General features: G+C 31.9%; 2 protein-coding genes across 5 annotated transcripts; one reads left to right on the top strand and one right to left on the bottom strand.

The window, feature by feature from the left end:
- Window positions 1-11,418: 11,418 nt before the first annotated feature.
- LOC108489109 (putative oxygen-evolving enhancer protein 2-2) lies at window positions 11,419-13,049 on the bottom strand. Of its 2 annotated transcripts, none has more exons than XM_017793394.2 (4): window positions 12,681-13,049; window positions 12,276-12,508; window positions 12,130-12,180; window positions 11,419-11,986 (listed from the first exon to the last, which is right to left on the bottom strand). In XM_017793394.2, the coding sequence occupies exons 1-4, from the start codon at window positions 12,949-12,951 to the stop codon at window positions 11,726-11,728; spliced, it is 816 nt and encodes a 271-aa protein (XP_017648883.1). In that variant the 5' UTR covers window positions 12,952-13,049; the 3' UTR covers window positions 11,419-11,725. The 2 variants fall into 2 exon arrangements, with proteins under 2 accessions (XP_017648883.1, XP_052876099.1); XM_053020139.1 differs by having other exon boundaries at window positions 12,276-12,563; window positions 12,681-12,814.
- A 3,433-nt stretch (window positions 13,050-16,482) lies between these two features.
- On the top strand, window positions 16,483-21,599 carry LOC108489110 (reticulon-like protein B8). 3 transcript variants are annotated; one of them, XM_017793397.2, is made up of 6 exons: window positions 16,483-16,610; window positions 17,405-17,626; window positions 17,704-17,884; window positions 18,016-18,157; window positions 18,740-18,809; window positions 21,313-21,599. In XM_017793397.2, the coding sequence occupies exons 2-6, from the start codon at window positions 17,443-17,445 to the stop codon at window positions 21,480-21,482; spliced, it is 747 nt and encodes a 248-aa protein (XP_017648886.1). In that variant the 5' UTR covers window positions 16,483-16,610; window positions 17,405-17,442; the 3' UTR covers window positions 21,483-21,599. The 3 variants fall into 3 exon arrangements, with proteins under 3 accessions (XP_017648886.1, XP_017648888.1, XP_017648887.1); XM_017793399.2 differs by having other exon boundaries at window positions 17,433-17,626; XM_017793398.2 differs by having other exon boundaries at window positions 16,487-16,610; window positions 17,385-17,626.
- The last annotated feature ends 5,887 nt before the right edge of the window (window positions 21,600-27,486 follow it).

Raw genomic sequence — 27,486 nt, forward strand, 5'->3', positions numbered from 1 at the left:
AATAAGGTTAGAAGTTGTCTATGTGTACTTGAAAGTTAACTTAATGTTTGGCTTGATTCAATTACCAAAATGACATATTATGGTGTCACACAGTTAGCCACACGGCCGTGTGTCACACACGGGATTATGACACGACCATGTGCCATTGGGAAATAGGTTGCATTTAGGTCACACAGTTTTCGATTGTCACACAGGTTGGCCATACACCCATGTGAGTACTATAGTTATGGTAAGTCAGATTGCCACACGGTCACAGTGGGTTTAGGGGTGAGCCAAATCCGATTCGATTCGAAAAATTCGATAAAATTTTCAAATTTTGAATTAAATAGTTCGATGAGTTAATCAAGTTATTTGGATCAACTCAAATAAAAAAAAAGTTTTTCGGTTTAACTCAAATATGAATTACACAATTTGAGTTATTCGAAAATCCAAATAAGAAAAGGCAAAAATACACCATTTTGATAAATGTTTACCTTTTCTAAAGTTAAAAGTCAAAACCATTAAGTTAAAAGGCAAAACTATGTTGTTTTGATAAATGTTTACTCATTAAGTTAAAAGGCAAAACCATTATATTGTTTATGTAGTTAAATAATTTTATACTTTGTTTAATAGTTAAATAATTGGTTCATGTAAACGCAATATTGAGTATAAATAATAGGATTCATTAACTAGACTCAATTTGACTCTAAATTTTTTGACTTGATTCGATCCGATTCGAAAAAATTTAAATCGAGTTCGATTGTTAAAATAGGATTCATCAACTCGACTAACTCGAAATTTTTTTACTCAACTCGACTCGATCGAATACTCACCCCTAAGTGAGTTACACGTACAAGTGGCTTTTCACTACTATTATCACTCCTTTTGCAACTACGAGTATCACAAGTCATTGTGAAATCTTGGAAAGAACACAACACTTAAGAAAGAAAAATTAAGCAAACTTCATCGTTATTCAACTAGAAATGAAATCAAATTCTCAATGAGGAAAGAATGAATCTTGTGAGTCTTTTAAAAGTTTCTATATTAACTAATCAAAATGTGTGAGAATCGAACAAGCAAAGCAAACCTAGTGGTACTAGGAGTCCAAAATTGGTTAGACACTAAAGAATTGTGTTGCACGAAGGAAGGAATGTGCAATGTGCTTAAACATAATAACACAAGAAATAATAAAGTGTTAGAATGCATAAAGAAACAATAAAAAGCGAAAAAAAAAGGAGGAAAAAAAATCTAAGACTAAGAGTCAATGAAAATCGCTAAAACCCAAAAATTGCAGAGCAACATGACTAACTTCGTTTGAGGTGTTCCCGATTTTCAAAAATTATGAAATTTAAATTAGAGCCTCCTCAAATAATGTACATTTGATATGGAAAGTTTCTGTACAAAATTCAACCCACAAAATATTTTTAAAATTTTCTTTATTTTTCTATTTTTTTATCTTTTTTGATCACTTTTCTGTGGGAAATATTTTTTTAATATTCTAAGAGAGTTTCAAGAATTAGTATGTAAAATTTCAGATCATTTGAAAAACATTTACCCACTGAAATTTTTTTTTTCCAAAAAATTTCTAAAAAAAATTTGTTTGTGGTTGTTTTTTTGGAAATCAGTTTATAAAAACACAAAGAACACCCAAAACACCCAAGAAATTGATACTAAATGATATGAGCGCATGCGGAATATGATCGCAAGTTTATCCAAGTCACAGATTTGACCTAGTGTTCTAGACAAATGAAGGAAAATTTGGAGTTTGACACCACATGAAACGTGAACAAATCCAAGTCAGATCTAAAAATTAAAGTGACAACAACTAAAACAAGTAATTAAGATAGAAAAAGAACAAGGAATCCAAATCAAATTAGGGATCTTGAGAGAGAATCCAATTCGACTCTGTCGGGACTTGTTCTTAATGAGTTCTAGATAAACTAAAGTTGCCAAGATGAGAAAAAAAAAAAAGAACTATGAACATATCTAAACAGTAAAGCAAAAAATAGAATGGAAACACAAGATAATCAATAGAGAAGAATCAGCCAAAAAAGAACAATTAAACCTAGATGTTTTAGAGTGATTTGGGTCATTCTTGATGATGAAAAAGCTGTTGAATGGAGATCTGAACAAAAGAAACAAAACAAATTAGTAATTAAACAAATTGAATGGAAGAGAAACCTAATTGAAAGAAAGAAAGGGGCGACTAGAAAAGAGTCCAAGAATGATCAAATTTAGGGTTTCTTGAGTGGGAAGAAACCGTTCTTGAACTTCAAAGAAGCTCCCAACCAAATCTGAAAGCAAGGAAACAAAACAGTTTATTAGAATGAAGAATTAAGCAAAAAAAAATTGTTTTGTAACAAAAGATTTAAAACAACAAGAAAAGAAAAGAAATCAATTGATTCTTGATGTACTAAGGTAGGAAAACATCTTTTCTTGATAAATTAAAATTAAATATTAGAATAATTAAACAAGAATAAAACAAAATAACAAAGAAAAGAAAGAAGATAGATGGAAAAGATAGAAAGTGAGGTGTAAAAGTCCTAAGGAGTCCCGGAACCAAGATGAATCCACAACCCCCTTCAAACGCTCTAATTTCCCCTCCAAAAAAGAATACATGACAAGAAAAAACTTAAAGATGATTCCCACAATTTGAAAATATTGTTAAAACTCTTTTAAGAGAAAAGTTAAAGAGAAATTCTTAAAGAAAAAAACTCAAAGAGAATTTCATTAACTCAAGAGAAAAATTTACTAAAATGAATGAATATAAGAGGGGGGCGACACACCCTATTTATAGCCTACCAACCCTTAACTAATCTCCTAAATTTAAGGAATGTGATAAGTATGTCCACTAAGCATGACAACTCACTAACTAACTAACTAACTAACTAACTATTTAACATGTGAAAATAAATCTAAGTGTGGTATTGAATTAAAAATCCATCTAAGGGTCTAAATGGGCTCCTTGGGCTGCATTTTTACATGTTGATCCACTAGTTAAGTACAATTAGGTAGAAAATTTAAAATTTTTACAAATTGGGCCACTTTAACAATTTGGCATGATATTCAATTAAGTCCTTCTCCAAACTTCATGATGGGCTTATAGATATACTAATGGGTCGATTTTCATGAACTTGGACTTGTGATCCATTCACTCCCCAAAATGGTTCGTTTGAGCTAGTACATGTAATCCATCGCGAACCAGCCTCAAGATTCAGTTTCTTGGACCAAGAATTCTAAGATTTGAAATCTTGATTTTCTTGAATCTTGAAATCACTTGAAATAGAAAAATTAGATCAAGATTCGGTTTCTTGAAACAAGAAAGTAAATCTTGATTTTCTTTTTTCCCTGTATACACTTTTAATTTCACTGTCACCGCTATTTTTACACTAATAGTAAATAACACATTAATTAATAATCAAATTGTTGCTTAACGAATAATCGAATATGAGTGTGCAATGTAAAAAAGACGATGAGATGAGCAAAGAAGTCCACACAAAATTACAACAATTCCTAGTGTACATTGGTTTTACGGTTTTTTGTTTTGGATTTCAACATTTTTAATAATAATTTTCCAATTACTTCACTGTCTTTATTTCAACTATTAAATTTTAATTTTAATTCAGATTATCTATCTGATTTTTTCTCAAGTAATTATAAAAGTTTAAAGCCTTTTATGAGTTATAGATTTAGTAATTCTCTAATTGATTAGATGCCTTCTAATTTAATTAAAATTCGTTAATCAAATATTAAATAGTTGATTTTATTTACTAGGATAAATTCATTTATACTTTAATTTAATAGAAATTAAACATTAGTACCAAAAAATTAAGGTCTAATAACTTATTTAGCCCTCCAACTTTACAATCATTTTAGCATTTTGTTCATTTTTCTCTTCTTTTAACCTTTGAACTTGCATTTTTTTGTCAAATCACCCCAAAATTATGAAAAAATTAGTAAATGTTGACTTTGCTGACATAGATATACATGTGGACTGCCACGTGGATCTACATAAACTTAATTAATTTTTTAAATAATTTTAATAACTTTCTATATTTTTGGAATTTTTTGAATTTAAGAAAAATATAATTGTTGATGTGGCAATCCATGTCAACAAAGTTAACGTTTCCGACCATTTTGGAATGATTTGACAAAAAATGCAAGTTCAAGAATTAAAAGAGGTGAGAAATTAAATGAAGGGTTAAAATGACTTTTGTTATAAAGTTGGGGCTAAATAAGTTACTATGCCAAAAATAAATTGATATTTTCAATATTTAATTTTTAAAATTATCAAAGATTTAATTTTAAAATTTCCTGAGAGTAAATATGTCATTCACTATTTGTAATTTTGAATTGGTAAATATTTTTAAAAGAATTATTACAAATTTTTACACTTTATATATAATTTCAATTTTTGATATATTCTTTTAATTTTCTAAAGTTTCTAGAATTTATTTTTTAAAAAATTAGACAATTTTTTAAATTTTAAAAATTAACTAAATTTTTTTTACTTTTGAATTTATATTATATATTTTAGAATTTCTTAAATTTTTAGTTTAGAAAATCGAACATTTTCTATTTTCATAATAGAATTTATATATAAATTTTAATTTCTATTCACATGGATGGCATACGTGGTATTCTAAGTGGATAGAAGTTCCATGTGGCGTTATTAATAGGAGACATATGTTAGTCGCTTTTTTAAACAAAGTACTAACATAGAAAAAATGGATATATATTCTAGAGACAAAATCACGCTTTAAGCCTTAATTTAGTTATACTTTTTCTTCTTTAACAAGTTGGACATAATATTTTTATTTTTATTTTATTTCAAAACTTTTTCGCTTAATAATTTTTAAAATTAAATATTCAAATTATAATTAATTTTATTGGTGGTATTATTTTATTAAAATATTTATCAATGTGAAATTCTTCTATATAATATTTTAATTATACTCTAAACAGTCCAAAATAAAGAGATAATAACTGATAACTCTCATATCAACTAGTTAATACAAACCTCTTATGTATAGGAGTTTTTGGCTTGCTAAGTTACTTATCAATACAGTCAAATTCCTACTAAAGTAGCTATTCAAAAAGGATTACAATTGCCCTAAACTACCATTTGGGATTTTAAATGTATAACATAACAATGAAAACAAATAGAGAATATTATCGAGTGCAAACACATTCACGTAAATAATGGTAAATATTAAACATCTATCGAGCTTAGTATACCAATATTAGACATTGGTAATTAGGATTAATTCAACTAGTGCAATCATTGACAAATCTTGAAAAATGAAAGCAGTAGAAAGTCAGATATAAACCCAAATAATAGTTGAAAATGATAAGAGTCTATAATTAAAAAGAAAGAAAGTGTGTTAGAATTAAGTGACCCAAATTCTTATTTAAATAAAATACGATGGAAAATAAAATAAAAGTAAAATCCATATAGAACTAGACTTCTTTTATTTTATTTTAGAATAAGGTTTTAAACCTTATTAAACTCCATCTATTTTATATTGATTAGGATAAGGTGTTTCAATCCTACTAGAATATGGCTTTGCAAGCCTATAAATAGACATAGTCTATTCCTCTTGTATTTGAGTAAAAATTTTTGACATAGTGAATTTTCTTCTCCTCTCCTGTGTGGTTTTTTCCGAAAGGGTTTCCACGTAAAATTTATGTGTTCTTTATTTTATTTATTTTATTCTATTTTATTTTTCACAAATTGGTATCGAGCTTAGGGTTATTCATCTCGATCACGGTAATGGCGTCTTTGAAGTATGAAATTCATTGTTGGATCGCAACACCGATTTGCGTTGTGGCAAATTAAGATGCAAGCGCTTCTTGCAGATGGATCTAGAGGATGCCCCGCTAGGATAGATAAGATGCCTTCGACATTAACAGATGAAGAGAAGAAGCGTAAGGATCGAAAGGCATTAACACAATTACATCTCGCATTTGTCCAACGAAATTTTGCGGATGTGATGAAAGAGAAAACGCCACGCATTATGGAAGAGGCTAGAACAAATATGTATGTCGAAAACTCTAACAAGCAAGTTGCATATGAAGCGGCGTCTTTATGCTCATCGTTTGGAGGAAGGTGCGTCATACACGAACACTTAACAGTGTTTAAAGAAATTCTCTCAAACTTGGAGGCCATGGAGGTTCAAGATGATAAGGAAGATCTAGGGTTGATTCTACTTTGTTCGTTGCCCCCGTCTTATTCAACCTTTAGAGACACGATTTTATATAGCCGCGAGTCTCTCACAGTTGATGAGGTTTATGATTCTTTAACCTCGTATGATAAGATGAAGCATCTTGTGGTTAAACCCAACTCTCGGGAGAGGGTCTCATTGTTCGTGGGAGACAAGACCGGAATGTTGATGATGATCGTGGTAGAACACAGAACGGAATCCTCGTGGTAAATCTAAGGGTAGATCGAAATCTTCAAACAGAGGTAAAACTTGCAACTTCGCAAGAAAAAGGGCACATTAAATCTGAAAGTGCTATAAGCTACAAAATAAGATTAAAAGGAGGTGCGAATCAAAAGGAAAACACCAAAAATTCGGTGAAGTCGATGTTGTAGAAGACTACAATGATGGTGAACTTCTAGTTGCTTCATCAATGATTCTAAAGTAAGCGAGGAGTGGATACTTGATTCAGTCTGCACCTTCCACATGAGTCCCAATCGGGATTGGTTTACAACTTATGAAACAAGATCTCAAGGTGTTGTTTTGATGGGAAATAATGCTTCATGTAAAATCGCAGTGTTGGAACAATTAAAGTTAAGATGTTTGATGGAGTTGTCGAACACTTAGTGACGTCGGCATGTTCCGAATTGAAAAGAAATTTAATTTCGTTGAGTACTCTTGATTCAAAAGGGCACAGATACACAATGAAAGTGGGGTTTTAAAGATTTCAAAGGGTCCCTTCTTTGTGATGAAAGGGCAAAGAAAGATTGCCAAGTTATATGTTTCTGTGGTTCTCTCATATCGGTGATGCAATTGCCGCTTCCTCTTCCTTGTCGATGATGATATTACTAAACTTTGGCATATGAGCCTAGGGCATATGAGTGAGAATGGCATGGCGAATTAAGCAAAGAGGACTTCTTAATGGGCAAGGAATTTGCAAACTGAATTTCGTGAGCACGTGTTTTGGGAAGCAAAAGAGAGTTCGATTCACTAGAGGAATCCATAACACGAAGGAAACGTTGGAGTATATCCATTCGATCTGTGGGGGCCGTCCAGTACCTTCGAGAGGTGGAGCTAATTATATGCTAACCTTTATTGATGATTTTTCCGTAAAAGTTTGGGCGTTCTTCCAAGCGAAAAGCGATGTGTTTTCCATATTTAAGTCTTGGAAAATTATGATTGAAAAAGCAGACGGAAAACAGATAAAATACCTCCGCATGCAGACAATGGCTTAGAGTTCGCTCGATGAGTTTAATAGATTGTGCAAGTCGAAGGGATCATGAGACACTTGACGTTTCGTCATACTCCACAAAAAAAGGCGTTGCGAACGAATGAACGAACGATCATGGAGAAGGTTCGATGTATGTTGTCAAATGCCAACTTACAAGTCATTTTGGGCGTAGCGACCTCATCGCATGTTTTTGATCAACCGATCTCCATCCGCTGCCATTGAGAAAAGACTCCACAAGAGGTATGGTCCGTAATCCCGCTAATTATTCGATTTAAAGATTTTTGGGTGTCTGCGTATGCTCATGTTGATAATGGAAAATTGGAACCGAGATCCATTAAATGCGTTTTCTTGGTTATAAAGTGGTGTAAAAGGCTATAAGTTATGATGTCCCGAAAATAGAAAAGTTGTGATTAGCGAGAGATGTTGTTTTTGATGAAACCGCTATGCTACCTAACTTATCTCTTAAAGACTCTTCCAATAAAGAAAACCAAAAGCGGTGGAGCATTAGATTAATACGTAATCAACTCCTCAAGCCAAGACAAAATTGAGAATAGAGTTGCTTCTTCACCGCAATACTCTATCGCCAAAAACAGGACAAGAAGAGAAATTAAACCTCCAAAGAAGTATGCCGAGGTTGATCTAGTTGCTTATGCTTTAAATGTGGTGAAGATATAGATGCTAATCAAGAGCCATTTAATTATTCGAGGCGATTAGTGTGAAGACTCGAAAAGTGGATGTTTGCTATGCAAGAGGAGATGGAATCACTCCACAAAAACAGAACATGGGATCTTGTAAAACTTCCTAAAGGTAAAAAGGTCATTCGTTGTAAATGGGTGTTTAAAAGAAAGAAGGGACTCAGGAGTTGAAGAACCCGGATATAAAGCAAGGCTTGTTGCAAAGGGTTACATCAAATTCGAGTGGACTTCACAGATGTGTTCTCTCCAGGTTGTTAAGCATAGTTCGATTCGAGCTTTGCTTGGTATTGTTGCCATGCATGATTTGGAGCTTGAGCGTTAGATGTAAAACCGCATTTTTGCATGGAGAACTTGAGGAAGATATTTACATGCAACAACCGAGAGGGTTTTATAGTCTCGAAAAAGAGGACTATGTTTGCTTCTTTGAAAAAGTCCTTTTACGGTTTGAAACAATCACCAAGACAAGGGTACAAGAGGTTTGATTCCTTTATGACTTCTCATGATTTCAAAAGAAGTAGTTTTGACAGTTGTGTCTACTTTAAGAAAAATGTGATGGTTCTTTTGTGTATCTACTTCTTTATGTTGATGACATGTTGATAGCAAAGAAAAGATAAAAGAGAGATAAGAAAGGTTAAAGCCCAACTAAGTGAAGAATTTGAGATGAAAGATTTAGGACCAGCAAAGAAGATACTTGGTATGGAGATTCTCGAGATAGAAAAGCAAGTAAATTGTACCTAAGTCGGAAGGGTACATTGAGAAAATTCTTTGCGTGTTCAATATGCAGAGTGCTAAGCCTGTTAGTACTCCTTTAGCGACCCATTTCGGACTTTCATCGGCCTTATCTCCTCAATCGATAATGAGATTGAGTACATGTCACATGTTCCATACTCTAGTGCAAGAGGATCTCTCATGTATGCTATGGTTTGTTCACGTCCGATTTATCATATGCAACAAGTGCGCTTAGCGTATACATGGCGAATCTCGGTAAAGAACACCGGAAAGCGCTTCAAGGATTTTAAGATACTTACGAGGCACTACTAATGTTTGCTTACGCTTTGGAAGAACTAAAGATGGAGTTATAGGGTATGTTGATGCTGATTTTGCTGGAGACCTTGATAGAAGAAGATCTCTCACAAGTTACGTCTTTACAATCGGAGGTTGTGCAATTAGTTGGAAAGCCACTTTGCAAACTACGTCGCTTTGTCTACCAATCGGTGAGTACATGGCGATTCATGAGGCTTGTAAAGAAGCTATTTGGTTGAAGGGACTATTTAGTGAACTCAATGAAGACCTTCAAATCAAGACATATTTTGTGACAATCAGTGCCATCTTTCTTACAAAAGATCAAATGTTTCATGAGAGAACAAAACACATTGATATTCGGTATCATTTTGTTCGTGATATTATTGCTCGTGGTGATATTGTTGTGAGCAAAATTAGCACTCATGAAAATCCTGCAGATATGATGACTAAGTCACTTCCTATAACCAAGTTTGAGCATTGCTTAGACTTGGTTGGTGTTCATTGTTGAAGTTAAACCCTTAAGGGTTTTTGGAAGAGGTGAAGAACTTGTTTATTGAAAGTTCGCGATGAAGAACTTGTTCATTGAGAATTTGTGTCAAGGTGGAGATTGTTAGAATTAAGTGACCCAAATTCTTATTTAAATAAAATACGATGGAAAATAAAATAAAAGTAAAATCCATATAGAACTAGACTTCTTTTATTTTATTTTAGAATAAGGTTTTAAACCTTATTAAACTCCATCTATTTTATATTGATTAGGATAAGGTGTTTCAATCCTACTAGAATATGGCTTTGCAAGCCTATAAATAGACATAGTCTATTCCTCTTGTATTTGAGTAAAAATTTTTCGACATAGTGAATTTTCTTCTCCTCTGCCCGTGGTTTTTTTCCCGAAAGGGTTTCCACGTAAAATTTATGTATTCTTTATTTTTATTTATTTTATTCTATTTTATTTTTCACAAAGTGAAATTAAGCTTTTAAGACATCGAAGATGCAAATGCTAGTTAATAGAAGTGGAAAATATGCGAATGAGTATCTTATCAATTTTGATATTAAAAAATGTAAGAGAGTTTTGCACAAAAACTTAGAATAAGCATGGAGGATCAACATACTCATCAAATTATTGGTAAATTATGATGAACAGAAAAATCAACATTGAATTGATTAATCTTGAATCAACGGTTAGTACTGTGTTATATAATTAATATATAACAATATTTAATTAATTTCTATATGGTTTTAATATACATTATGATAAATATAACTCATTAGAATTATATTTATGATTAATTTAATGATTTATGTATGTAAATTGTCTATTTTTATTATTTATTATGAAATAATATCTTTTTATAATTAAGCACTTTTACCCATTATTATTTATTATTAAATATTTTAGTTGGTGAATAAATTATGAATAAATTTTATATATCATAATATCAATTAAATTATTATATTTACATGTATAATTATGATCAATTAATTATTTGAATACATAATACCATTTACTCCTTGAGATGATAGCATTTTTAATTTGGCATAATAAAAATATTTACCTAAAGTTTACTTTTTTTGTCATTTTGGCTCTTATTCTTTTTGTTTAGTTAAATTACTTTCTTAACTGAATAGTTATATTCGATATATTTTAAGTACTCTTTAGGTGGTATATTTTATAATTTTAATTTGCTTATAATTTAGACAAATAGTAAATAAATTACTATATTTTATAATTCTTTCAAAATAAATTAGATTATACGTTAGCGAATACTAGTATTACTAAAATTTTTAATTTTTATTTTTATAATATAATATTAATATTTATATTTGATTATTATATATATATATATATAAAAATAATATATGTCTATTTGTTGTTTGTTTATTATAATTGTTTGTGAACATGCTCAATTATATATTTAAGAATATATTCATGAATATGTTTGTTTAATGTTCACAAATTTATTTATTAAATTTAAATGAACGAACATGAACACACATAATTTTAAATAAATAAATACAAACATAAATTTGAAAATTTTAATAAACACCAGCACATTTTAGAAAAAAAAAAAAAGCATAAAAATAAGTTGGTTTATTTTAAGTTTTGATTCATTTCCAGCATACTATCTAATGAGGAGGCTAGGGAAAGTAACTCAGATTTCATAGAATTCTAGTTGATCAGGCATTAATAATCAATAAGGAGTAAAAGAGAATTCCAGTAATCCAATGCCATTCTCAATTTGATTCTTTGTTTCACCATGCAATTTCACACACAGAATAGACGTAGAGGGACCATAGAAAGAGGAATATTCATTAGGGTTCCGCCTTGATAATGTGCCAATTAAGAAACATATATACAGATATCCAAAAGTTTCCTGACGACTAGACAGAAACAGAAACAGAAACAGAAACCAGAAGCTTTGGAGGAAGGGGGAGTAGGATAATATACAAGCTTAGGTCCAACATCAGATAATTTCTAACAAGATTTACATGAAATTATTCTCTAGTTAACAAGTAAGACTTTTAACTAAGCAACACTGAAGGAATTTGCAGCACTCTCCACAAACTTTCTAGCTCCTTTAAACCACCGCTTATAACTAAGCAACACTGAAGGAATTTGCAGCACTCTCCACAAACTTTCTAGCTCCTTTAAACCACCGCTTATCCCCAGCTTGTGCTTTGCAAATGTAAAGTTTACCATTGTTTACGGTGGCTGTAATTAGTTGGTGCTTGCCACCTTCATCTCCATCAGCAGTTCTCGTCAACACCGACAAGAAGTAGTACTGTTTCCCTCCGATCACAGGAGTTGAAGTCTCCAATATGTTTGCAGTTGCCACTGCATTTGAGTCAAACCCACCCTGCATGCCATTCATTTCAAGATATCAGAGATTTGCTCGTAATTGGGAAAAGAAGCATAGGAAATAAGTGGGGATATAAAAATACGATTCCCTTATATGAGTATGTGCATGCCGGTATATATATACACATGCTAGTTTAATACCTCAGCATCAGTTAAGCCAGAGTATGCTTGTTTTCCAAGCAGATAGTCCACCTGAAAAGATCCATGAGAAGCAAATAAATCAGCAAAACACGTTATATATATATATATATGCATGCAATGAAACGAAATGATAAAAAAAATTAAACCTTAGAGAGGAAATTTTCAGGGGAACCGAAGTCAGTAATGGACTTCTTATCTGTAGGAGTGACCATGACAGCAACATTGGTGGTGGAGTCGAAGTTGTCCTCGTATCTCAGGACTTGACCTGGGTACTCAACCTCTTTGCTTGGGTTCCATTTTGATGGTATTGACAGCTTGAACCCTTCCCCATTGTATGGGATGAACTCTGTGTTTGTTTTTGGCTTTCCAAATACATTTGCTGTCATCCAATCAACTCGTTATTTCCATAATCATCATCTACAATCAATTCCTCCCTATTTGAATATCGTTTTACAGGAAAGAGACTCATGATCACATAAGGAATCATAGAAGAGCATTAAACAAATAAAATGATAGAATTAAGGAGAAAGAGAAAGAGAAAGGAAAGTTACCAGCTTCACCATAGGCAGCATCAGCAGGAGAAACCTTAGAGCCAACCGCTGCAGGACCGATGAGCAGAGTGAGAGCCAACCGACGGGAGATCACGGCGCTGCTTCGGGAATTATCATTTTCTTGGACTGCCTGTTTCTGTGAAATGCAAGCCAGCAGTTGATTTGACTTGACGATTGCAACTTGGCGCTGGGATGTGGAGGGTGGAGTTGATGATGATCTGGGTGCGGAGGTGAGTGCATGGTGGTGCAAGAAGCATGCGGTGGAGGCCATTGCTGCTCTAATGTAGTAAACAAAAACTAAAATGAGTGGGGTGATTTTATTTGTGAAGGGGAAATCCGCATTGTATTAATTAGGATATTAGACGACTAAAAAGGATGGGATTATGGGAACGGGGGATAAGGTTGATCAGCCTCTTATTGGTGCCACGTAGATTGAATTAGGTCCATGTCAGATTTCCATTTTGGATGTATGTCCAGCGATGGAGTTCCAGACTTTACTCCATCCTTCACATCATATAACCATGTTTAATTTATAGCTCTCCCACTCTTATCTTATCCAACAAAAATCCTCTGCCAATTTAAAATTAACACGTGGATTTCTTGATTAAAAAATATTAAAAATTTATGATTATTTATATTGTTAAATAGGGATTTTAACAATGAAAAGCAGCATTGAAATACGAAGCTGGATATCATCCAGAAATTAATCACCATCATGCATGATGGCCTGCTCTACTAAACAAACATAAAATCTATGACCACAATCTTCCAACTCCTAAAAACACCAAAAAAGAGTAGTATAATTTAAGTATCCTTTGAATTCTCTATATTTGCAGTGTGTCAGTGATAGGCCTTTCTTTCTTCTTCATCACCATGAACTGTGAATATACGACTACATTTGGGTTCCTGTTTTATGAGACTATGGTGAAGAGGGCTTTTGTATTGGGGTCGCGTTTAAAATTTTAAAGTTGGAATCATTTCATGAGTTTAATTTTTGAGTTTAACATTTTTATGTAAACCCTTCAAAAATTTGGGTGGACCTTTGAGGTTGTCTTTGAATAGGTTAAAATTTAAGTTTAATTATGGGTAGGTTTTAGTACTCCACTTAAATTTTTCTAATTTTAGCCATTAAATTTATATTTTTATCAAATTATTCTAAAATGAAAAGAAAAATTAATGTTTATTAACTTTGTTGATGTAATATACACATGGATTGTCATATAAATAACATGTCAAGATTTAATTATTTTTTTAAAAATCTTAAAAATATTAAAAAATTACAACTTTTATAATTTTAAAATAATTTATACTTTTAATAATTCTAATAATTTATAATTTTAAAAATAATTATATAAATTTTTTTTTATTTTTAAAATTTAAAAACTTCATTAAATGCTACTGTGTCATTCACGTAGAATCCATATATATATCACGTCAATAAAATTAAAAATATTAATTTTTTATCTATTTTAAGTGATGATAAAAAATATAAATTTAGATGAAAAATAAATAGAATGCTAAAATAAATTTTTTATAAAATTAAAGAACCAATTAAATTATTATACTAAAAATAAATATTTTAATGTTTATTTTATAAAATATTATTTTAATTATTTTTAATTAAATGGATGTTGGATTAATTTATGATACTAATCTAATCAATATTCTATAAATATAGAAAAGAAATATTATTTCATTTATCTGCCTGCCATAACCATTATTGAACCAAACTAAAATCTACCTACCATTCCACTATTTATGACGCCATCACGAAAATAGAATTTTAAAGTTAAAACACTTTTAATTTAACATTTAAATTTTTTATTTGAAAAGTTTTTTATTTGGGGTTTCTTTAGAGAAATGTCGATGTTAAAAAATATTTAGGAAGGCGTATGGTTTTTTTTTAGATATTTAAGAAAATAAATTGATTTTAGAGAAATAAATAAAAACGCGTCATGGAAGAAATGTTTTATGCTAAAAAGTGTGTTACAAATTGTGTTTTTTTTTACTCTTTTAATACATTAGCTTCTTTAGTAAGATGATTTAATGTGCCCTAATCTAAGGTTCAATTTCTCTCCTATTTATATTTGTAATTTTATTTCAGCTTGTTTCAAGCTTTGCTTTTATTTTTAATTACTATTTTAGCACATTAATTTCCTTGGTTAAATAATAATGATTTTATCTTAAGTCCTAAGTTTGATTATTTTTCTAAGCACATTTCTATTTTTCATTTCATGTTGTTTCAAACTTTTTTATTTTTAATTAATAAATATATTGTTTTCAAGTTTTTAATTCATTTTTAATTAATAACTCTTTTATTTATAAAATCAAGTAATTATCCCCAAATATCATTATTTTTAGTAAATATAAATTTTAGTATGTGTAATATTTATTTTTCAATTCATATTATGAGTGTAGTAAATTTTAATATTATATGTTTTGTATGTATACTTAAAATATTTCATATATAAAATATTTGAGATATCATACCCATAATATAGTTGAAAAATAATAATGATATTTGAAATAATTATTTGATTTTATAATATTAGAAACCACCGTACCTAAAATATAGGTGGAAAAGTTAAATATTTGACATATAAATATTATATATAATGAAAATATATAAAAAAATTAGTTGATGTTTTTAAAAATAAAATATATTTAACATAATGATAAATATTAAAAATATATTTTATTATATAATTTGTAATAATTATATTATTTTATAAATAAAAAGGTATTAATTAAAAGATGAATTAAAAAAACTTGAAAACGATATTTTTATTAATTAAAGATATTAATTAAAAATAAAAAAATTAAAACAACATGAAATAAAAAAATACAAATATGCTTAAAAAGGAATCGAACTTAAAACTGAAGGATAAAATTATTATTTTTTACCATTTAACCAGAAAAACTAATATATTAAAAATAAAAACTAAGCTTGAAATAACATGAAATAAAAATACAAATCTAAGTAGGAGAAAATGAAACCCAAAACTCAATAATAAAATTACTAATATTTGACTATCTAACTAAAGGAACTGATGTGTTAAAAATTAAAAATTTGTAGAACAGAACATATTTTCATCTTTTCTATCTAAAATTAACTTATTTCTGTAAATTTTAGACAACCTAACCCATTTCTCTAATTTTTCTTGGCCTTTTCATCAAATTTGACCCTAATTTAATCAATATACTATAAATATAAAAATATATTATTGCATTTATCTGCCTGCCATTTTTGAACCAAAATAAACTCTACCTACCATTCCACTATTTATGACGCCATCACGAAAATAGCATTTTAAAGTTAAAACACTTTTAATTTAACATTTAAATTTTTTATTTGGAAAAGTTGTCTTTTTGGGTTTCCTTTTGGGACTTAGTGAATGTGATATATATTTTGGTTAAATTCTAAACTTTAGTCCCTGTATTTATCTAAAATTTAAAATTTAATCCCTATAATTAAAAGATAAAATTAAATCCTAAAATATCATTTTAATCATTAATAATTTTAATATTTTTCATCAAAATTTACCAACTTGACATATTGACTGGACTATCCTCAAATGATGTTTAGGTGATATACAAAAATGAACAGGTTTATGTTGATAAATTTTGATAGAAATTACAAACAACCAGAATTATTAAGATTATTAAATTTAAAAAATAGGTGGATTGAATTCTTTTAATAATTAAAGTAAAAAACTAAATCTCAATTTCTAGATAAGTACAAGGACTAATAGCAGATTTTAACCTATATCTTTTTGTTCGAAGTGAATGTGATACTAAGGTTAACGTACAAGAGAAACGTGGACATAATTTATATTTGATTCCTCCAGTCCCCATTCATTTCTTGCTTGTCAGTATCACCCACTAGCCTCAAACGTATCATCAACATCTCTCTCTCGCTCTCTCTCTCTGGTTTGTGCTCTTTTGCATCTTCCTTTTTCTTCTTCTTTTACAATTGATGATATTTTCTACAGAAATTGCAGTTCTTTGATCATGATTTTTTTTCTTTTCTTATATTTGATTCTACTAAAGTTCTTAGTTTAAAAATCTGGGTTTTATTTATTTCAAGTTGTTCGTTTTGTTTGGTTCTGAGGTTTATCTTGTTTGCTCGAGTCCTTACCTTGGCTGCTTTGTCTTTCTTGAATTTCGATATTTCCGACGATTCTTTTTTTTTCTTAAATTGCAGTAGCAAATTACCGCTACTTTGAAGATACTAATTTTTTGTTTGCTTTATTTCTGCTACTTTTTCTTTTCTTTTTGTTTTTGGATGAAGTTCATGTACGAAAACACAGTTCCAATGTTTCTCTAAAAGGGTTACATGTGATGTTAAAGCATTAGTAAGAACAAGAATCTGCTTTGATATTATCTTTAGCAAATGGCAACCATAGGCTTTCTTGCAAAAGATTTGCTCTTATGAGCGTCGCATGGTGGTTATGATACTGGGTTCATCTAGCTACGCCAAATTACTTGAAATTGTTTCTTATATTTCAGTTGAGTTGTTATATGTGTCTACTGAGAAGCCAAAGCAAACGGAACTTTTTTTTTTTTTTTTTCTGTGTGTGGGGCTATAAGGTTAAGCATCAAGACTCCATTTTTGAATTTTTTTTCCATAAATATTGCAAAATATAATATTAAAAGTGAACTTCAAATTATTTGTTAGGTGTTAATATTTTGATGAGATTTCAGGGCTGTTCTGTTTATTCCAGGAGAATAAATTTGTCTGTTTTCTTGAAGCACAAGAATAATGCCTGAGAAAATAACAACAGAGGACTTATTTAACAATCTAGTAGAGACCATTGCAGATGGTGTCTCTAAGCAGAAATCCGTGTCCTTTTTTGAGGAAGAGAAATCAAACTCAGTTGTCTCTGGCTTCAATCGGCTTTTTGGACGTCAGAGGCCTGTCCATCATATTTTGGGGGGTGGAAAATGTACGACTTTCAACTCTTGTCTTGAAATTGCTAAAAACCACCTGCGTTGATCAATGTTGTTACTGTAAATTGTGCAGCTGCTGATGTTTTGTTATGGAGGAACAAGAAGATCTCAGCCAGTTTTTTAGCTAGTGCAACTTTAATATGGGTTCTATTTGAATGGCTTAATTACCATTTCCTGACTCTTCTATGCTTTGCTTTGGTTCTTGGCATGCTTGCTCAGTTTGTTTGGTCAAATGCCTCGGGTTTACTTAACAGGTAACACAAATAGGCATATGCTTATGTGCTGCTTTTATTTTTTATTATTTGTTGCTCTTCAAGGTTTTGGTACCATGTGTGCTGCTGATAGGATCGCATAATTTTTATAGTAAATTACTTCATGGAAACAGGTCATCTTCTCAAGTGCCACGCCTTGTTTTGCCCGATGAATTATTTGTTAGCATTGGGAGGTCAGTTGGTGCTGAGGTGAACAGAGGCTTACAATATCTGCAGGATGTTGCATGTCAGGGAAACTTGAAACAATTTCTTGTGGTAGGCTCTCAATATTTTCCTATCACTCTTCCCTTAACGACATATGCTTGCAAATTAAATGTTCCCTGCTGATCCATATGCCTTTAAAAGTTTCCGCCATATATTTGTAGAAACATTCAGCAAACTCTTAAGTATCGTTAATGCAGGAGGAAGAAATGTTATGATCAATTTCTTTATGCATTTTATTTATTGCGGCATTCTTCACTCTTTCTTAATTTGGTTCTCAAATTACTTCCTTATTTATTTGGTTGTAATTGATTGTTAGTGTTGAAAATTATTAAAGTGAAATATGTCAGTAAATGGCCCTTACTAACATTTTACTAGTGCATGCAACTTTAGAGACTCAATCCAAGAAAAAGTTCAAAAATCAAATGAAAAATATATTTGGAACAAGTTTCAGCATGTTTGATCCAAAAAGCTGAAAATAACTGCAGTGTTTTAGACTTTAAAAGAATATTGTAAACTTTGCTACGGTCACAGCTTGTGGGTAAAGACCATTATATTGAATCTGCATTTCTAACTAGTTTCCTCCATCACACTATATTTGCTGGAGTGGATTATTAATGATCAAAAACTTTACAGGTTGCAGTAAGCTTGTGGGTTGCTGCTGTTGTTGGAAGTTGGTGCAACTTTTTGACTGTTTTGTACATTGGTAAGAAATTTTATTAAATTATCTTGCATTAATAGCATGGTAGTTCCGTAAAAGGGGAAATAAAGCATGGTAATACTCTAATGTGTGGTTGTTTGCTATGTTACTCGGACTTGGGTGTGAGTGGCAGATTTGGGTATGTATCTAACAAGGATATGTTCAATTCTTTCTAAGTTTTTCCATATATTTTGGAGGGTCCTTGGAGGGGGGATATATCCTGGTACCCTTGTCCAAAAATGTGCTGGACACGGGTGGTTCAAGAAAAACGAAAAGTCGGAACAACATAGGTTGTCTGTACCATACTGTCTTAAGCAGAAAATATTCTGTTTATGGAACCCACCTTTGGTTCATTAGTCCAATAAATTTAGTATTGCTCAATGCCTGCGAAATGATTATCTAGTTGCATTTACAGTTTAGCTTATTTATCTTGGTTGACTTGAACATAGCCGTGTTTGTTAGCTTTATGCATTGAACAAACACTTGCCCTTTCTCTTTTTGCATTCAAAAATTTTACCTAAGATAATTGTTGCCTCACGGACATAGGCCGTGGCCCCCAACTAAACAAGTAACACCATTGCAAAAATGATTTTGTTCTGTCAAGTTGAAACCGAGATTTCCAAGATTTATCAAGTGTAATTGGTGACTGATTTTTCCAAAGTGGGAATCTGGCATTGAACTTTTATTTATTTCAGTCAAGTTGTTTCATCTAATTATCTTGTGATAACTGATGAAGTTCAGCCTATCAGATATTAATTGATTTGAACGTACAATTAAGTGTATCGATTGGCTCTAATATTGCAATTTAGAGAAGAACAAGTTTTGACAGGGAAACCTATTTCCTTTCAGAGTTCGAATTGTTATTAGTGTCTTTAAATGAGCCTTCATATTCAAGTTACAAGTTCCACGCCTAGAATACCTTTTCCTTCTTTAGCTTTCCAATCTCCTTTGCTCTCTTTCTTTTTTAGCTGCAGACGAGTTAGATTACTGACAATAACCACCTCAGTCGTGGCATGTCAAGGGAGGATCTGACTTGGTATGGTTCTGGAATAGTTGAATCCAATTAGCCTAGGCTCTTCCATGCATGGTATGCTGGTTAACCTGGATTAGACTTGTGAAGGCATGTCAGTGCTCATTTGGTTTTGGAATGGTTAAATCTGATTAATCTAGGCTTCTTTTATACATTACATGCTAGTCCTATGCTGGCTAGCTTGGATCAGACTTGTAAGGTGTTTGTGCATTGAACTTGCTAGACTCCGTCCTGCCTATGTCATGCCTGATCTGGTGCCAAATTGGCTGGATTTACCGGTGCAAGGCTGCTCATGTGCAAAATCCTGGATTGTTGCTATCAAAATTAGACATGTCCTATGGATAGGAATTTCTAAGTGAAAAAGAGAAGGAAAATGAGAAAAAATTAGGAATTAAAAGTGAAAGAAAAAGCAGTCCGCGATAGCCTGATAGACCCCTAAATTCAAATGAATAGCCCCTTTCAGAAGAAAAAGAAACCTTCTAAAAAATGTTGAACTCAGAAAATTCCATGTCAACTTTCTTCTATTTTCATTTCCACATTAGATGCCAACTAGTTTACTTATCGTACGTATTTATCATTTAATGAGTATTGGACTTGATTGAGTCTAGCATAATAAATTCTGTTTCCTAATTGGAAAAAAATAATGGTTTCACGAAGGAAAGAGGTTCTAGTTAGGTGTATACCAAATAGGAAAAATGGACATTTTTTGGATTGAGGGTGTACTATTTTTACCTTCTAACTTGATTTTTTAACAGTATGTCAGAACTACATAAATTTGTATGTCAACATTGACACCATTGGAAACAAATTTTCTTTATAGAATCTGAAGACTTTATGAAAACTCTACTATGGGAAATGTTTTAGACAATTAAAATTTTCAGGAATTTAAACCGCTTCTTAGTCCAGTTGGTCTATGCTATTACTCTTAAGAAGTGGATTCAGCGGGTCTAAGGTTCAAATCTTACTATCTACAACTCTTTCCAAGTTCCATTATCCTAGATTGCGATCACTTCTGTACTGAAAAGCTTTAGGTATTTTACTTTTGGGCTTTTGCATCATGATGTAAATGATGGCATGCTCTTCACATTGCATTTAACTGGTGGTCCATGTGATGTATATATATGGTTCTGGAGATGCTTTTCCTTTTCTATTTTACATCTTTTGAAACAAGTTTCCTGTCCCAGAGGACAAAAGACCACCATTGAAAAATCAGACTGACTGGACCTGCCGGTTGAACTGGGAACTGTTGCATAGTCCAATCTGGTATATGTTATAGAGCTAGAGAAAAACCAGAAAAATAAGAAGAAACTTGGTTAACCCATTGGAATTCTGTTAAAGACCATGCAAGTTGACTAAATATTCATTAACTATTTATTATTAGATAGTATTTAATTTCTTTTAAATTATGAAAGACAGCTTTAGCCTTTTGCTATATATGTGCAGGGCCTTTGATGTTAAAGTTTTTATTTTGCTTCTCAGGTTTTGTTGCAGCCCATACATTACCAGTCCTGTATGAGAGGTATGATGAGCAAATAGATGGCTTTGTTTACAATATGCTTGATCAGTTCCAAAATCACTATAAAAAGTTGGATTCTGGTGTTCTGAGCAAGATCCCCAAGGGAAAGTTCAAGCTTAAGAAACATGACTAGGTGCATTTGGTCACTTCCATTAGATCTTTAGAGTTTCTGTAGCACATATATACATCAAACACTTGAATAAATGGTGTTATATTTTTGTGAAATTATCAGTTTGAATATTGGAAATAACTTTGCCAACCTCAACTGCTGGGTCGATTAATGATCCGCTATGTCACATTGTTACTCAAACTCAGGTGTCACTGTTAATACGGTTATGGATATGTTTAATCGTTCTTTTCCCCCAAGTTTGTTCATGTATTTGTAGGCTATTTGGGGGTCATATCCGTGGACGTTGGAAAAGGTAATTTCAAGAAAAATGGATAGTTGAAGCAACATAGGTGATCTGGGTTTTAATTGTGCATATTTTCTCAAATCCTACTCCCTCTAAATTAGGATAAAACAAGCTGAATGAACTATAATTCAGAATCAAAATTTTATACCCTCAAGACATATCCACCTTGACGTCATGAATGAAATACACAATTATAAACGAACATCTTAGAATATATGGAAAACTTAGCAAAGAAACAGAACAATATTCAGCATTTCACACCCTCAAGTCGTGAACACATTGTGACACCATGAATGAATTTCATTCCCATTCTTTTCAAAATTGAATTACAATTAGTGGTGCAACACAAGAAGCAACAAACAGGGAATCTATAAAAAAAATAAAATGAAAACAATATTGTCGTATACATCATCTATTTGTATCTATAGTTCCGTGTATGTAGTAGTGTACAGCCAAAAACATGAACTAGCAGCCAACAAGAGATGCAGTAAGAATGAGTGTCAATCATGAGCCAGAGGTGCTGCCTTCTTGAGGCTTTAGCCGCCATTTCCAAACAGTCAATGCGCCGCTTGCATTCCCTGTGAAGAATAGGTTTTTCGGTCTTCTTTCAATCGCTCTCGCTTCTCTTTTCGAAAATATTCTACCTTTCTCACTGAACCTGTGACCACAAATGGCAATATTCCTTGGTTACCGATGCATTCAATGAGGAAAACTTCTTTTAGGCCAACAAGAAAAAGCATTTCCAGACATCTAGAAGAAATATACTCACGATGGCAACTCATACAGGCGAACAATGTTGTCATTACAAGGGCAGAAAAAAACTGGCTTGGTTTCAGCATCATTCATTCCACATAGTACGAGTACACCCTGCAAGCCAAAATTCATTTTAGACCCTTCTTTTTTAGAATAAAGAGAATCGTATAATGTAGCATTTATTCCTTTAATACAAAAAAAAAAAAATATTAAAGATGCCAAAATTCGAATTCCATAATTTCTAGATTTTATATTATGAGGGTGGCAGCATGAACTAAGCTCCAGATGTTCGTGGTAAAGAAGGTTTCTGTGTTTCTCAGAAAACTAGTATAAACAAGAAAATTTGGTTTTGAAATTCCCAATTTTGTCAACTAAAGAGGAGTCTTTTGATTGCATGAAAAAACAGCAGCAGTAAAAATATCCCGAGGCTTTGTTTGGTAGGGCAGATAGAGAAGGAACATGACAAAAATTACGTTTAGTCCGACAGTTAGGTTTCCTAACTTTGTATTTTAAACAACGATAAGAATAACCATTGTATTAAAGGTTTTTCCACCCTTCCACTTCTCCACCTTATCAAACAATTTTTTTTTCTCTTTAATAAATTCAATAACATGAATAGGTTACACATGTAAATTCAGAAAATGAAGAACTCACATATTCCTCTTTACGAGTATAGATCAACTCCCAATTTTGTCTTTCTGTTGCAAACCAAACTTTAATGGTGCAGTGAAGTGAGCTTGAGAACAAATAGCCATTACAATGAACAAGAGATGTCACAACATCAGCATGTTCACTCAAAGTCTTAATGCATTGAAATGTGTCAATGTCCCAACCTGGTGAAGAGAAACATAACCATAAATTCAATGCAAGTATAAAAACTGCACAAATGTTGTAGCAAGTGGAATTTCAATAAGCCAGTAACTGCCAATTCAAATAACTAAGGATTTGAACATTTATTTCAATTCACATCGAAAACACCAGACTAGCAGAGGAACCGTTAAAAAAGAATGTAGATTAATTTAAGATAAGTGTAATTATAGAATAATTCACTTGTATAGATTAGGAAATGATTAAATTACTCTTAAATTGTTGGACTGCTATTACTTATATATAGGTACTGTATCACAATTGTAGAGATAGAAGAAATAATATTCGTTTCTTACTTCCCATCTAGTTTCTGTTTGGCATCAGCGTTGGAATTTTTTTTCCTAGCTCCTATAGAAACCCTAAAAATTTTTTCAGCAATTCTTATCCATGTCAGAAACTTCACCAAACTCTACTTTCTCATCTGCCTAACCAAAATCTATTGGAAATCATGTTTCAAACTCTGAATCATATTCTATTCAAATCACCAATATCAAATTAAATGGTGATAATTTTTTGCATTGGTCTCAATCAGTCTAAATGTATATTCGGAGGCGAGGAAAGATTGGTTACTTGATAGGAGATAAGGAAACACCAACAAAGGAGGACCCCTTTTATGCTCTTTAGGACGCTGAAAATTCCATGATTATGACATGGCTAGTAAATTCCATAGAGGAAGATATCAGTTTCAACTATATGTGCTATTCTACAGTCAAAGAACACTGGGATAATGTTAATTAGATGTATTTTGATTTGGGAAATCAGTCCCAAATTTATGAGTTGACTATAAAACTTGGAGAGACTCATCAAGGAGAAGACAACGTCATCAAGTATTTCAATTCATTGAAAAGATTATGGCAAGATTTGGATTTGTTTAATGATTATGAATGGAAGTCTCTAGAAGATTGCAAAAACTATAAAAAGATGACAGAAGATCATCGCATTTACAAATTTCTTATTGGATTAAATGTTGAATTTGATGAAGTAAGGGGGAGAATTATAGGTCGTAAGGCTCTACCTCCCATTTGTAACACCCCAAACCTAGCCTAGATGCTACAATTGGATTGTAAGGGTTACATCATACGAGAAAACATTAATTCTTAACTTTGGAGATAAGCTTGCTTTTTAATGTAAAGAAAAAAAAGAGAATTGATTAACACATTAAGAACGCATCTATTCCAAAACCGTGGGTACTTTAAAAGAATCTAAGTTTTAATGACTTTACTAAACATATCCCTTTTACTTAAATTATTTTGTGTGATAATACGTCATAACGATTTAGTCAAAACTTGGTAGCTACAAAACGTTATAGCAATTTGAACATTTAAAACCTTAATTTTGTTGTAGGTTAAAAGCCCGTTTAAAATAATATTTTTTGCAAAACAAATACCAAAATGAGGTTTAAAGTCCTAGACAAAAATTAAATGTCTAAAAGTCCAAAAAGCCCATAAAGATAAATCCAAAACATACTAAATCAATAAAGAGTAAACCAAGCTCTAGAGTCGTTGTCCAATCCTAAGCTTGTGGATCACCTGAAATGGGACAAAACAGATATGTGAGTTAAGCCTCGTGTGTGAATTGGCCCATAACAAAATTTACTTATACAAATAACCAGTTTAGAATTTCCCATATCATATAGCATATCGAAATCATATTGTTTCACATATCAGAATCGTATCATATAGCATATCGGAGCATATCATATAACATATCATATATATCCTATCATCATTCGCTACACACCATCTTCGTCCAACCAATCACACCAATTAGAACTATAAGAGTCCATCCAACCAATCACATTGATATGTGGTGGTATGCCACTCAAAATATGCAGTTGAGCTGACAGACAGAATTTGTGATTTAACTGTCATATTTGCAGTAAAAACTGTCATATAAAATTTCCTCCATTATAACATATCCCACCCCAAATACATTGGCATAAACATAGACATAATATCATAATCTCATACATACATTTAACATAAATCAGATGACATGCATTCTTAAGCATTTTTATACTTGTATTTATTTTCGGAGCATAACATTACATATAATTTATACAAAATCAAACTTACCTATCATACTTCTAGGCTTACCCATACATATATATACTGAAACTTATGCTTTCCGGGCATACATAATGCCTAAAAACCCAATTTTAGAGTCCCTTTATCGACCCCTAATTGGGCCTTCAAATTGGCCAAAATGGGTCTACATGGCCCAACAAGCTAGCGCATGTGGTCCATACGGCCTAACAAGCCAGCCCATGTAGTCTACATGGCTTATCTACACAGGTTGTGTAATCACACACGGCCGTGTGGTGCACACAGTCTGTCACACAACCGTGTGACATCGGGCAGTTTCGAAAAATAACCTTATTTTCTTATTTTTACGAGTTTTGGGGAGTTTTTCGGGGTAGTTTACACACTTGATTGTCGATTTGAAAAACCACATGTTGAAAAGTCACAAAACCTACATTCCCTCATTAAATCACACCAATTAATCGAGGAAAAACTCATCTAAAATAAATCTTTAACACGAAATTTCAAACCCTATAACAAATTTGAGTACTTACTTCTCCGAAACAGCGTCCAAATCAAATATTACTCTGCTGGAGGAGTTTGATTTGCGCACCCTTCACCTAACCAAGCACAAGAACATTTGTCACAACCTAGAACGAAAACAAACACTAATACAATCCGTACCTTAAACAAAGAACGATTAAGAATCCTAATATTAGAAAATCAATATGATGATACTTATACTTTGTTAGGATTATGTCCTAATAATTGAACTCCACACAACAATTACTACTAAAACACAAGATGGCAACGAAGCGAAAAGCAAAACAAAAGAAAAGAAAAAGAAAAGAAAAAGAAAAAATAACAAAGAAAAGAAAAAAAGGGGAAAAGAAACAAGAATGTGAAAATAGAGGGTGAAGGATAGTAAAATTAGGTGAGTGATTTTCAGGATTTTGAAAAAATAAAATAAAATAAGATAAATACAAATTTACTTTAATCCAAATTCTAACCCACCATATTTTTAAGAATTTAATTTGAACACTACTACTCAGACAAAACCTAAGAAAAATTTTTCTAAACTTGTATAAGGTAGGATTCGAGCACAAGACCAAAGAGTAAGCTAACAAACACCTTACTATTGAACCAACAGGCTTATTCTTGTCAACAATTTGCAAAAATAATGTCAAAATTAAGAGAAAGAATTCAAAATAAGGGAATCGAACTGAAAACCTAAAACATACATCTAAGATACTTAACCAACACACCATATAAGATTATCTAACATGCTTACCAACCAAAATCTATGAAATTTAGGGCATTACAACTCTCCCCTCCTAAAGAAATTTTGGCCTTGAAATTTATTTGACTCAAAGAGATGAGGATATTGTTGACGCATCGAATCCTCAAGCTCCCAAATGGCCTCATCGGAACCTTGATTCCTTCACAGTACTTTAACTAACAAAATGATCTTTCTCTTTAAGACCTTAACTTCACGATCTAAAATTTGTATCGACTCTTCAAAAGAAAAATCTGGCCTCAATTCAATTTCCTCCACTAAAACAACATGAGAAGGATTAGACCAATAATGTCTCAACATGGATACGTGGAAGATGTCTTGGATATGATCCAACTCCGGAGTTAAATCTAACTGATAGGCGACTGGTCCAATATGCTTCAAAACCCGACACGGTCTAATGAATTGAGGGCTTAACTTGCCCTTATAACCAAATTTGAGAACTTTCTTCTAAGGAGGTACCTTAAGGAAAGCATGATCCACTACCTCGAACTCAATATCTAGTCTCTTAAGGTCTGAGTAAGACTTCTATCTATCAAAAGTGGCTTAAGTCAATCTCGAATCATACGTACCTTATCTTTAGCCTCAGCCACTAACTCATGACCCAGAACCTTTCTCTCACCCAACTTAGTCCAGCAAAGTTGAGTGCGACATTTCCAACCATACAGTGCCTCATAAGGCACCACCTGAATATTAGACTAAAAGCTATTATTGTAAGAAAATTTAGCTAGCGATAGAAATTCCCTCTAACTACCTTGAAAATCAATCACACAACTCCGAGTCATGTCC

This window comes from Gossypium arboreum, chromosome 10 (genome assembly GCF_025698485.1).
Source record: "Gossypium arboreum isolate Shixiya-1 chromosome 10, ASM2569848v2, whole genome shotgun sequence".
In the NCBI taxonomy this organism is placed as follows: Eukaryota; Viridiplantae; Streptophyta; class Magnoliopsida; order Malvales; family Malvaceae; genus Gossypium; species Gossypium arboreum.

Coding starts and splice junctions, on each gene's coding strand:
- LOC108489110 (XM_017793397.2), top strand. CDS start 17,443: ATGCCTGAGAAAATAACAACAGAGGACTTATTTAACAATCTAGTAGAG. Junction 17,627..17,703: donor TATTTTGGGGGGTGGAAAAT/GTACGACTTTCA, acceptor TAAATTGTGCAG/CTGCTGATGTTTTGTTATGG. Junction 17,885..18,015: donor GCCTCGGGTTTACTTAACAG/GTAACACAAATA, acceptor TCATGGAAACAG/GTCATCTTCTCAAGTGCCAC.
- LOC108489109 (XM_017793394.2), bottom strand. CDS start 12,951: ATGGCCTCCACCGCATGCTTCTTGCACCACCATGCACTCACCTCCGCA. Junction 12,509..12,680: donor TGCTGCCTATGGTGAAGCTG/GTAACTTTCCTT, acceptor ATTGGATGACAG/CAAATGTATTTGGAAAGCCA. Junction 11,987..12,129: donor CTGGCTTAACTGATGCTGAG/GTATTAAACTAG, acceptor AATGGCATGCAG/GGTGGGTTTGACTCAAATGC.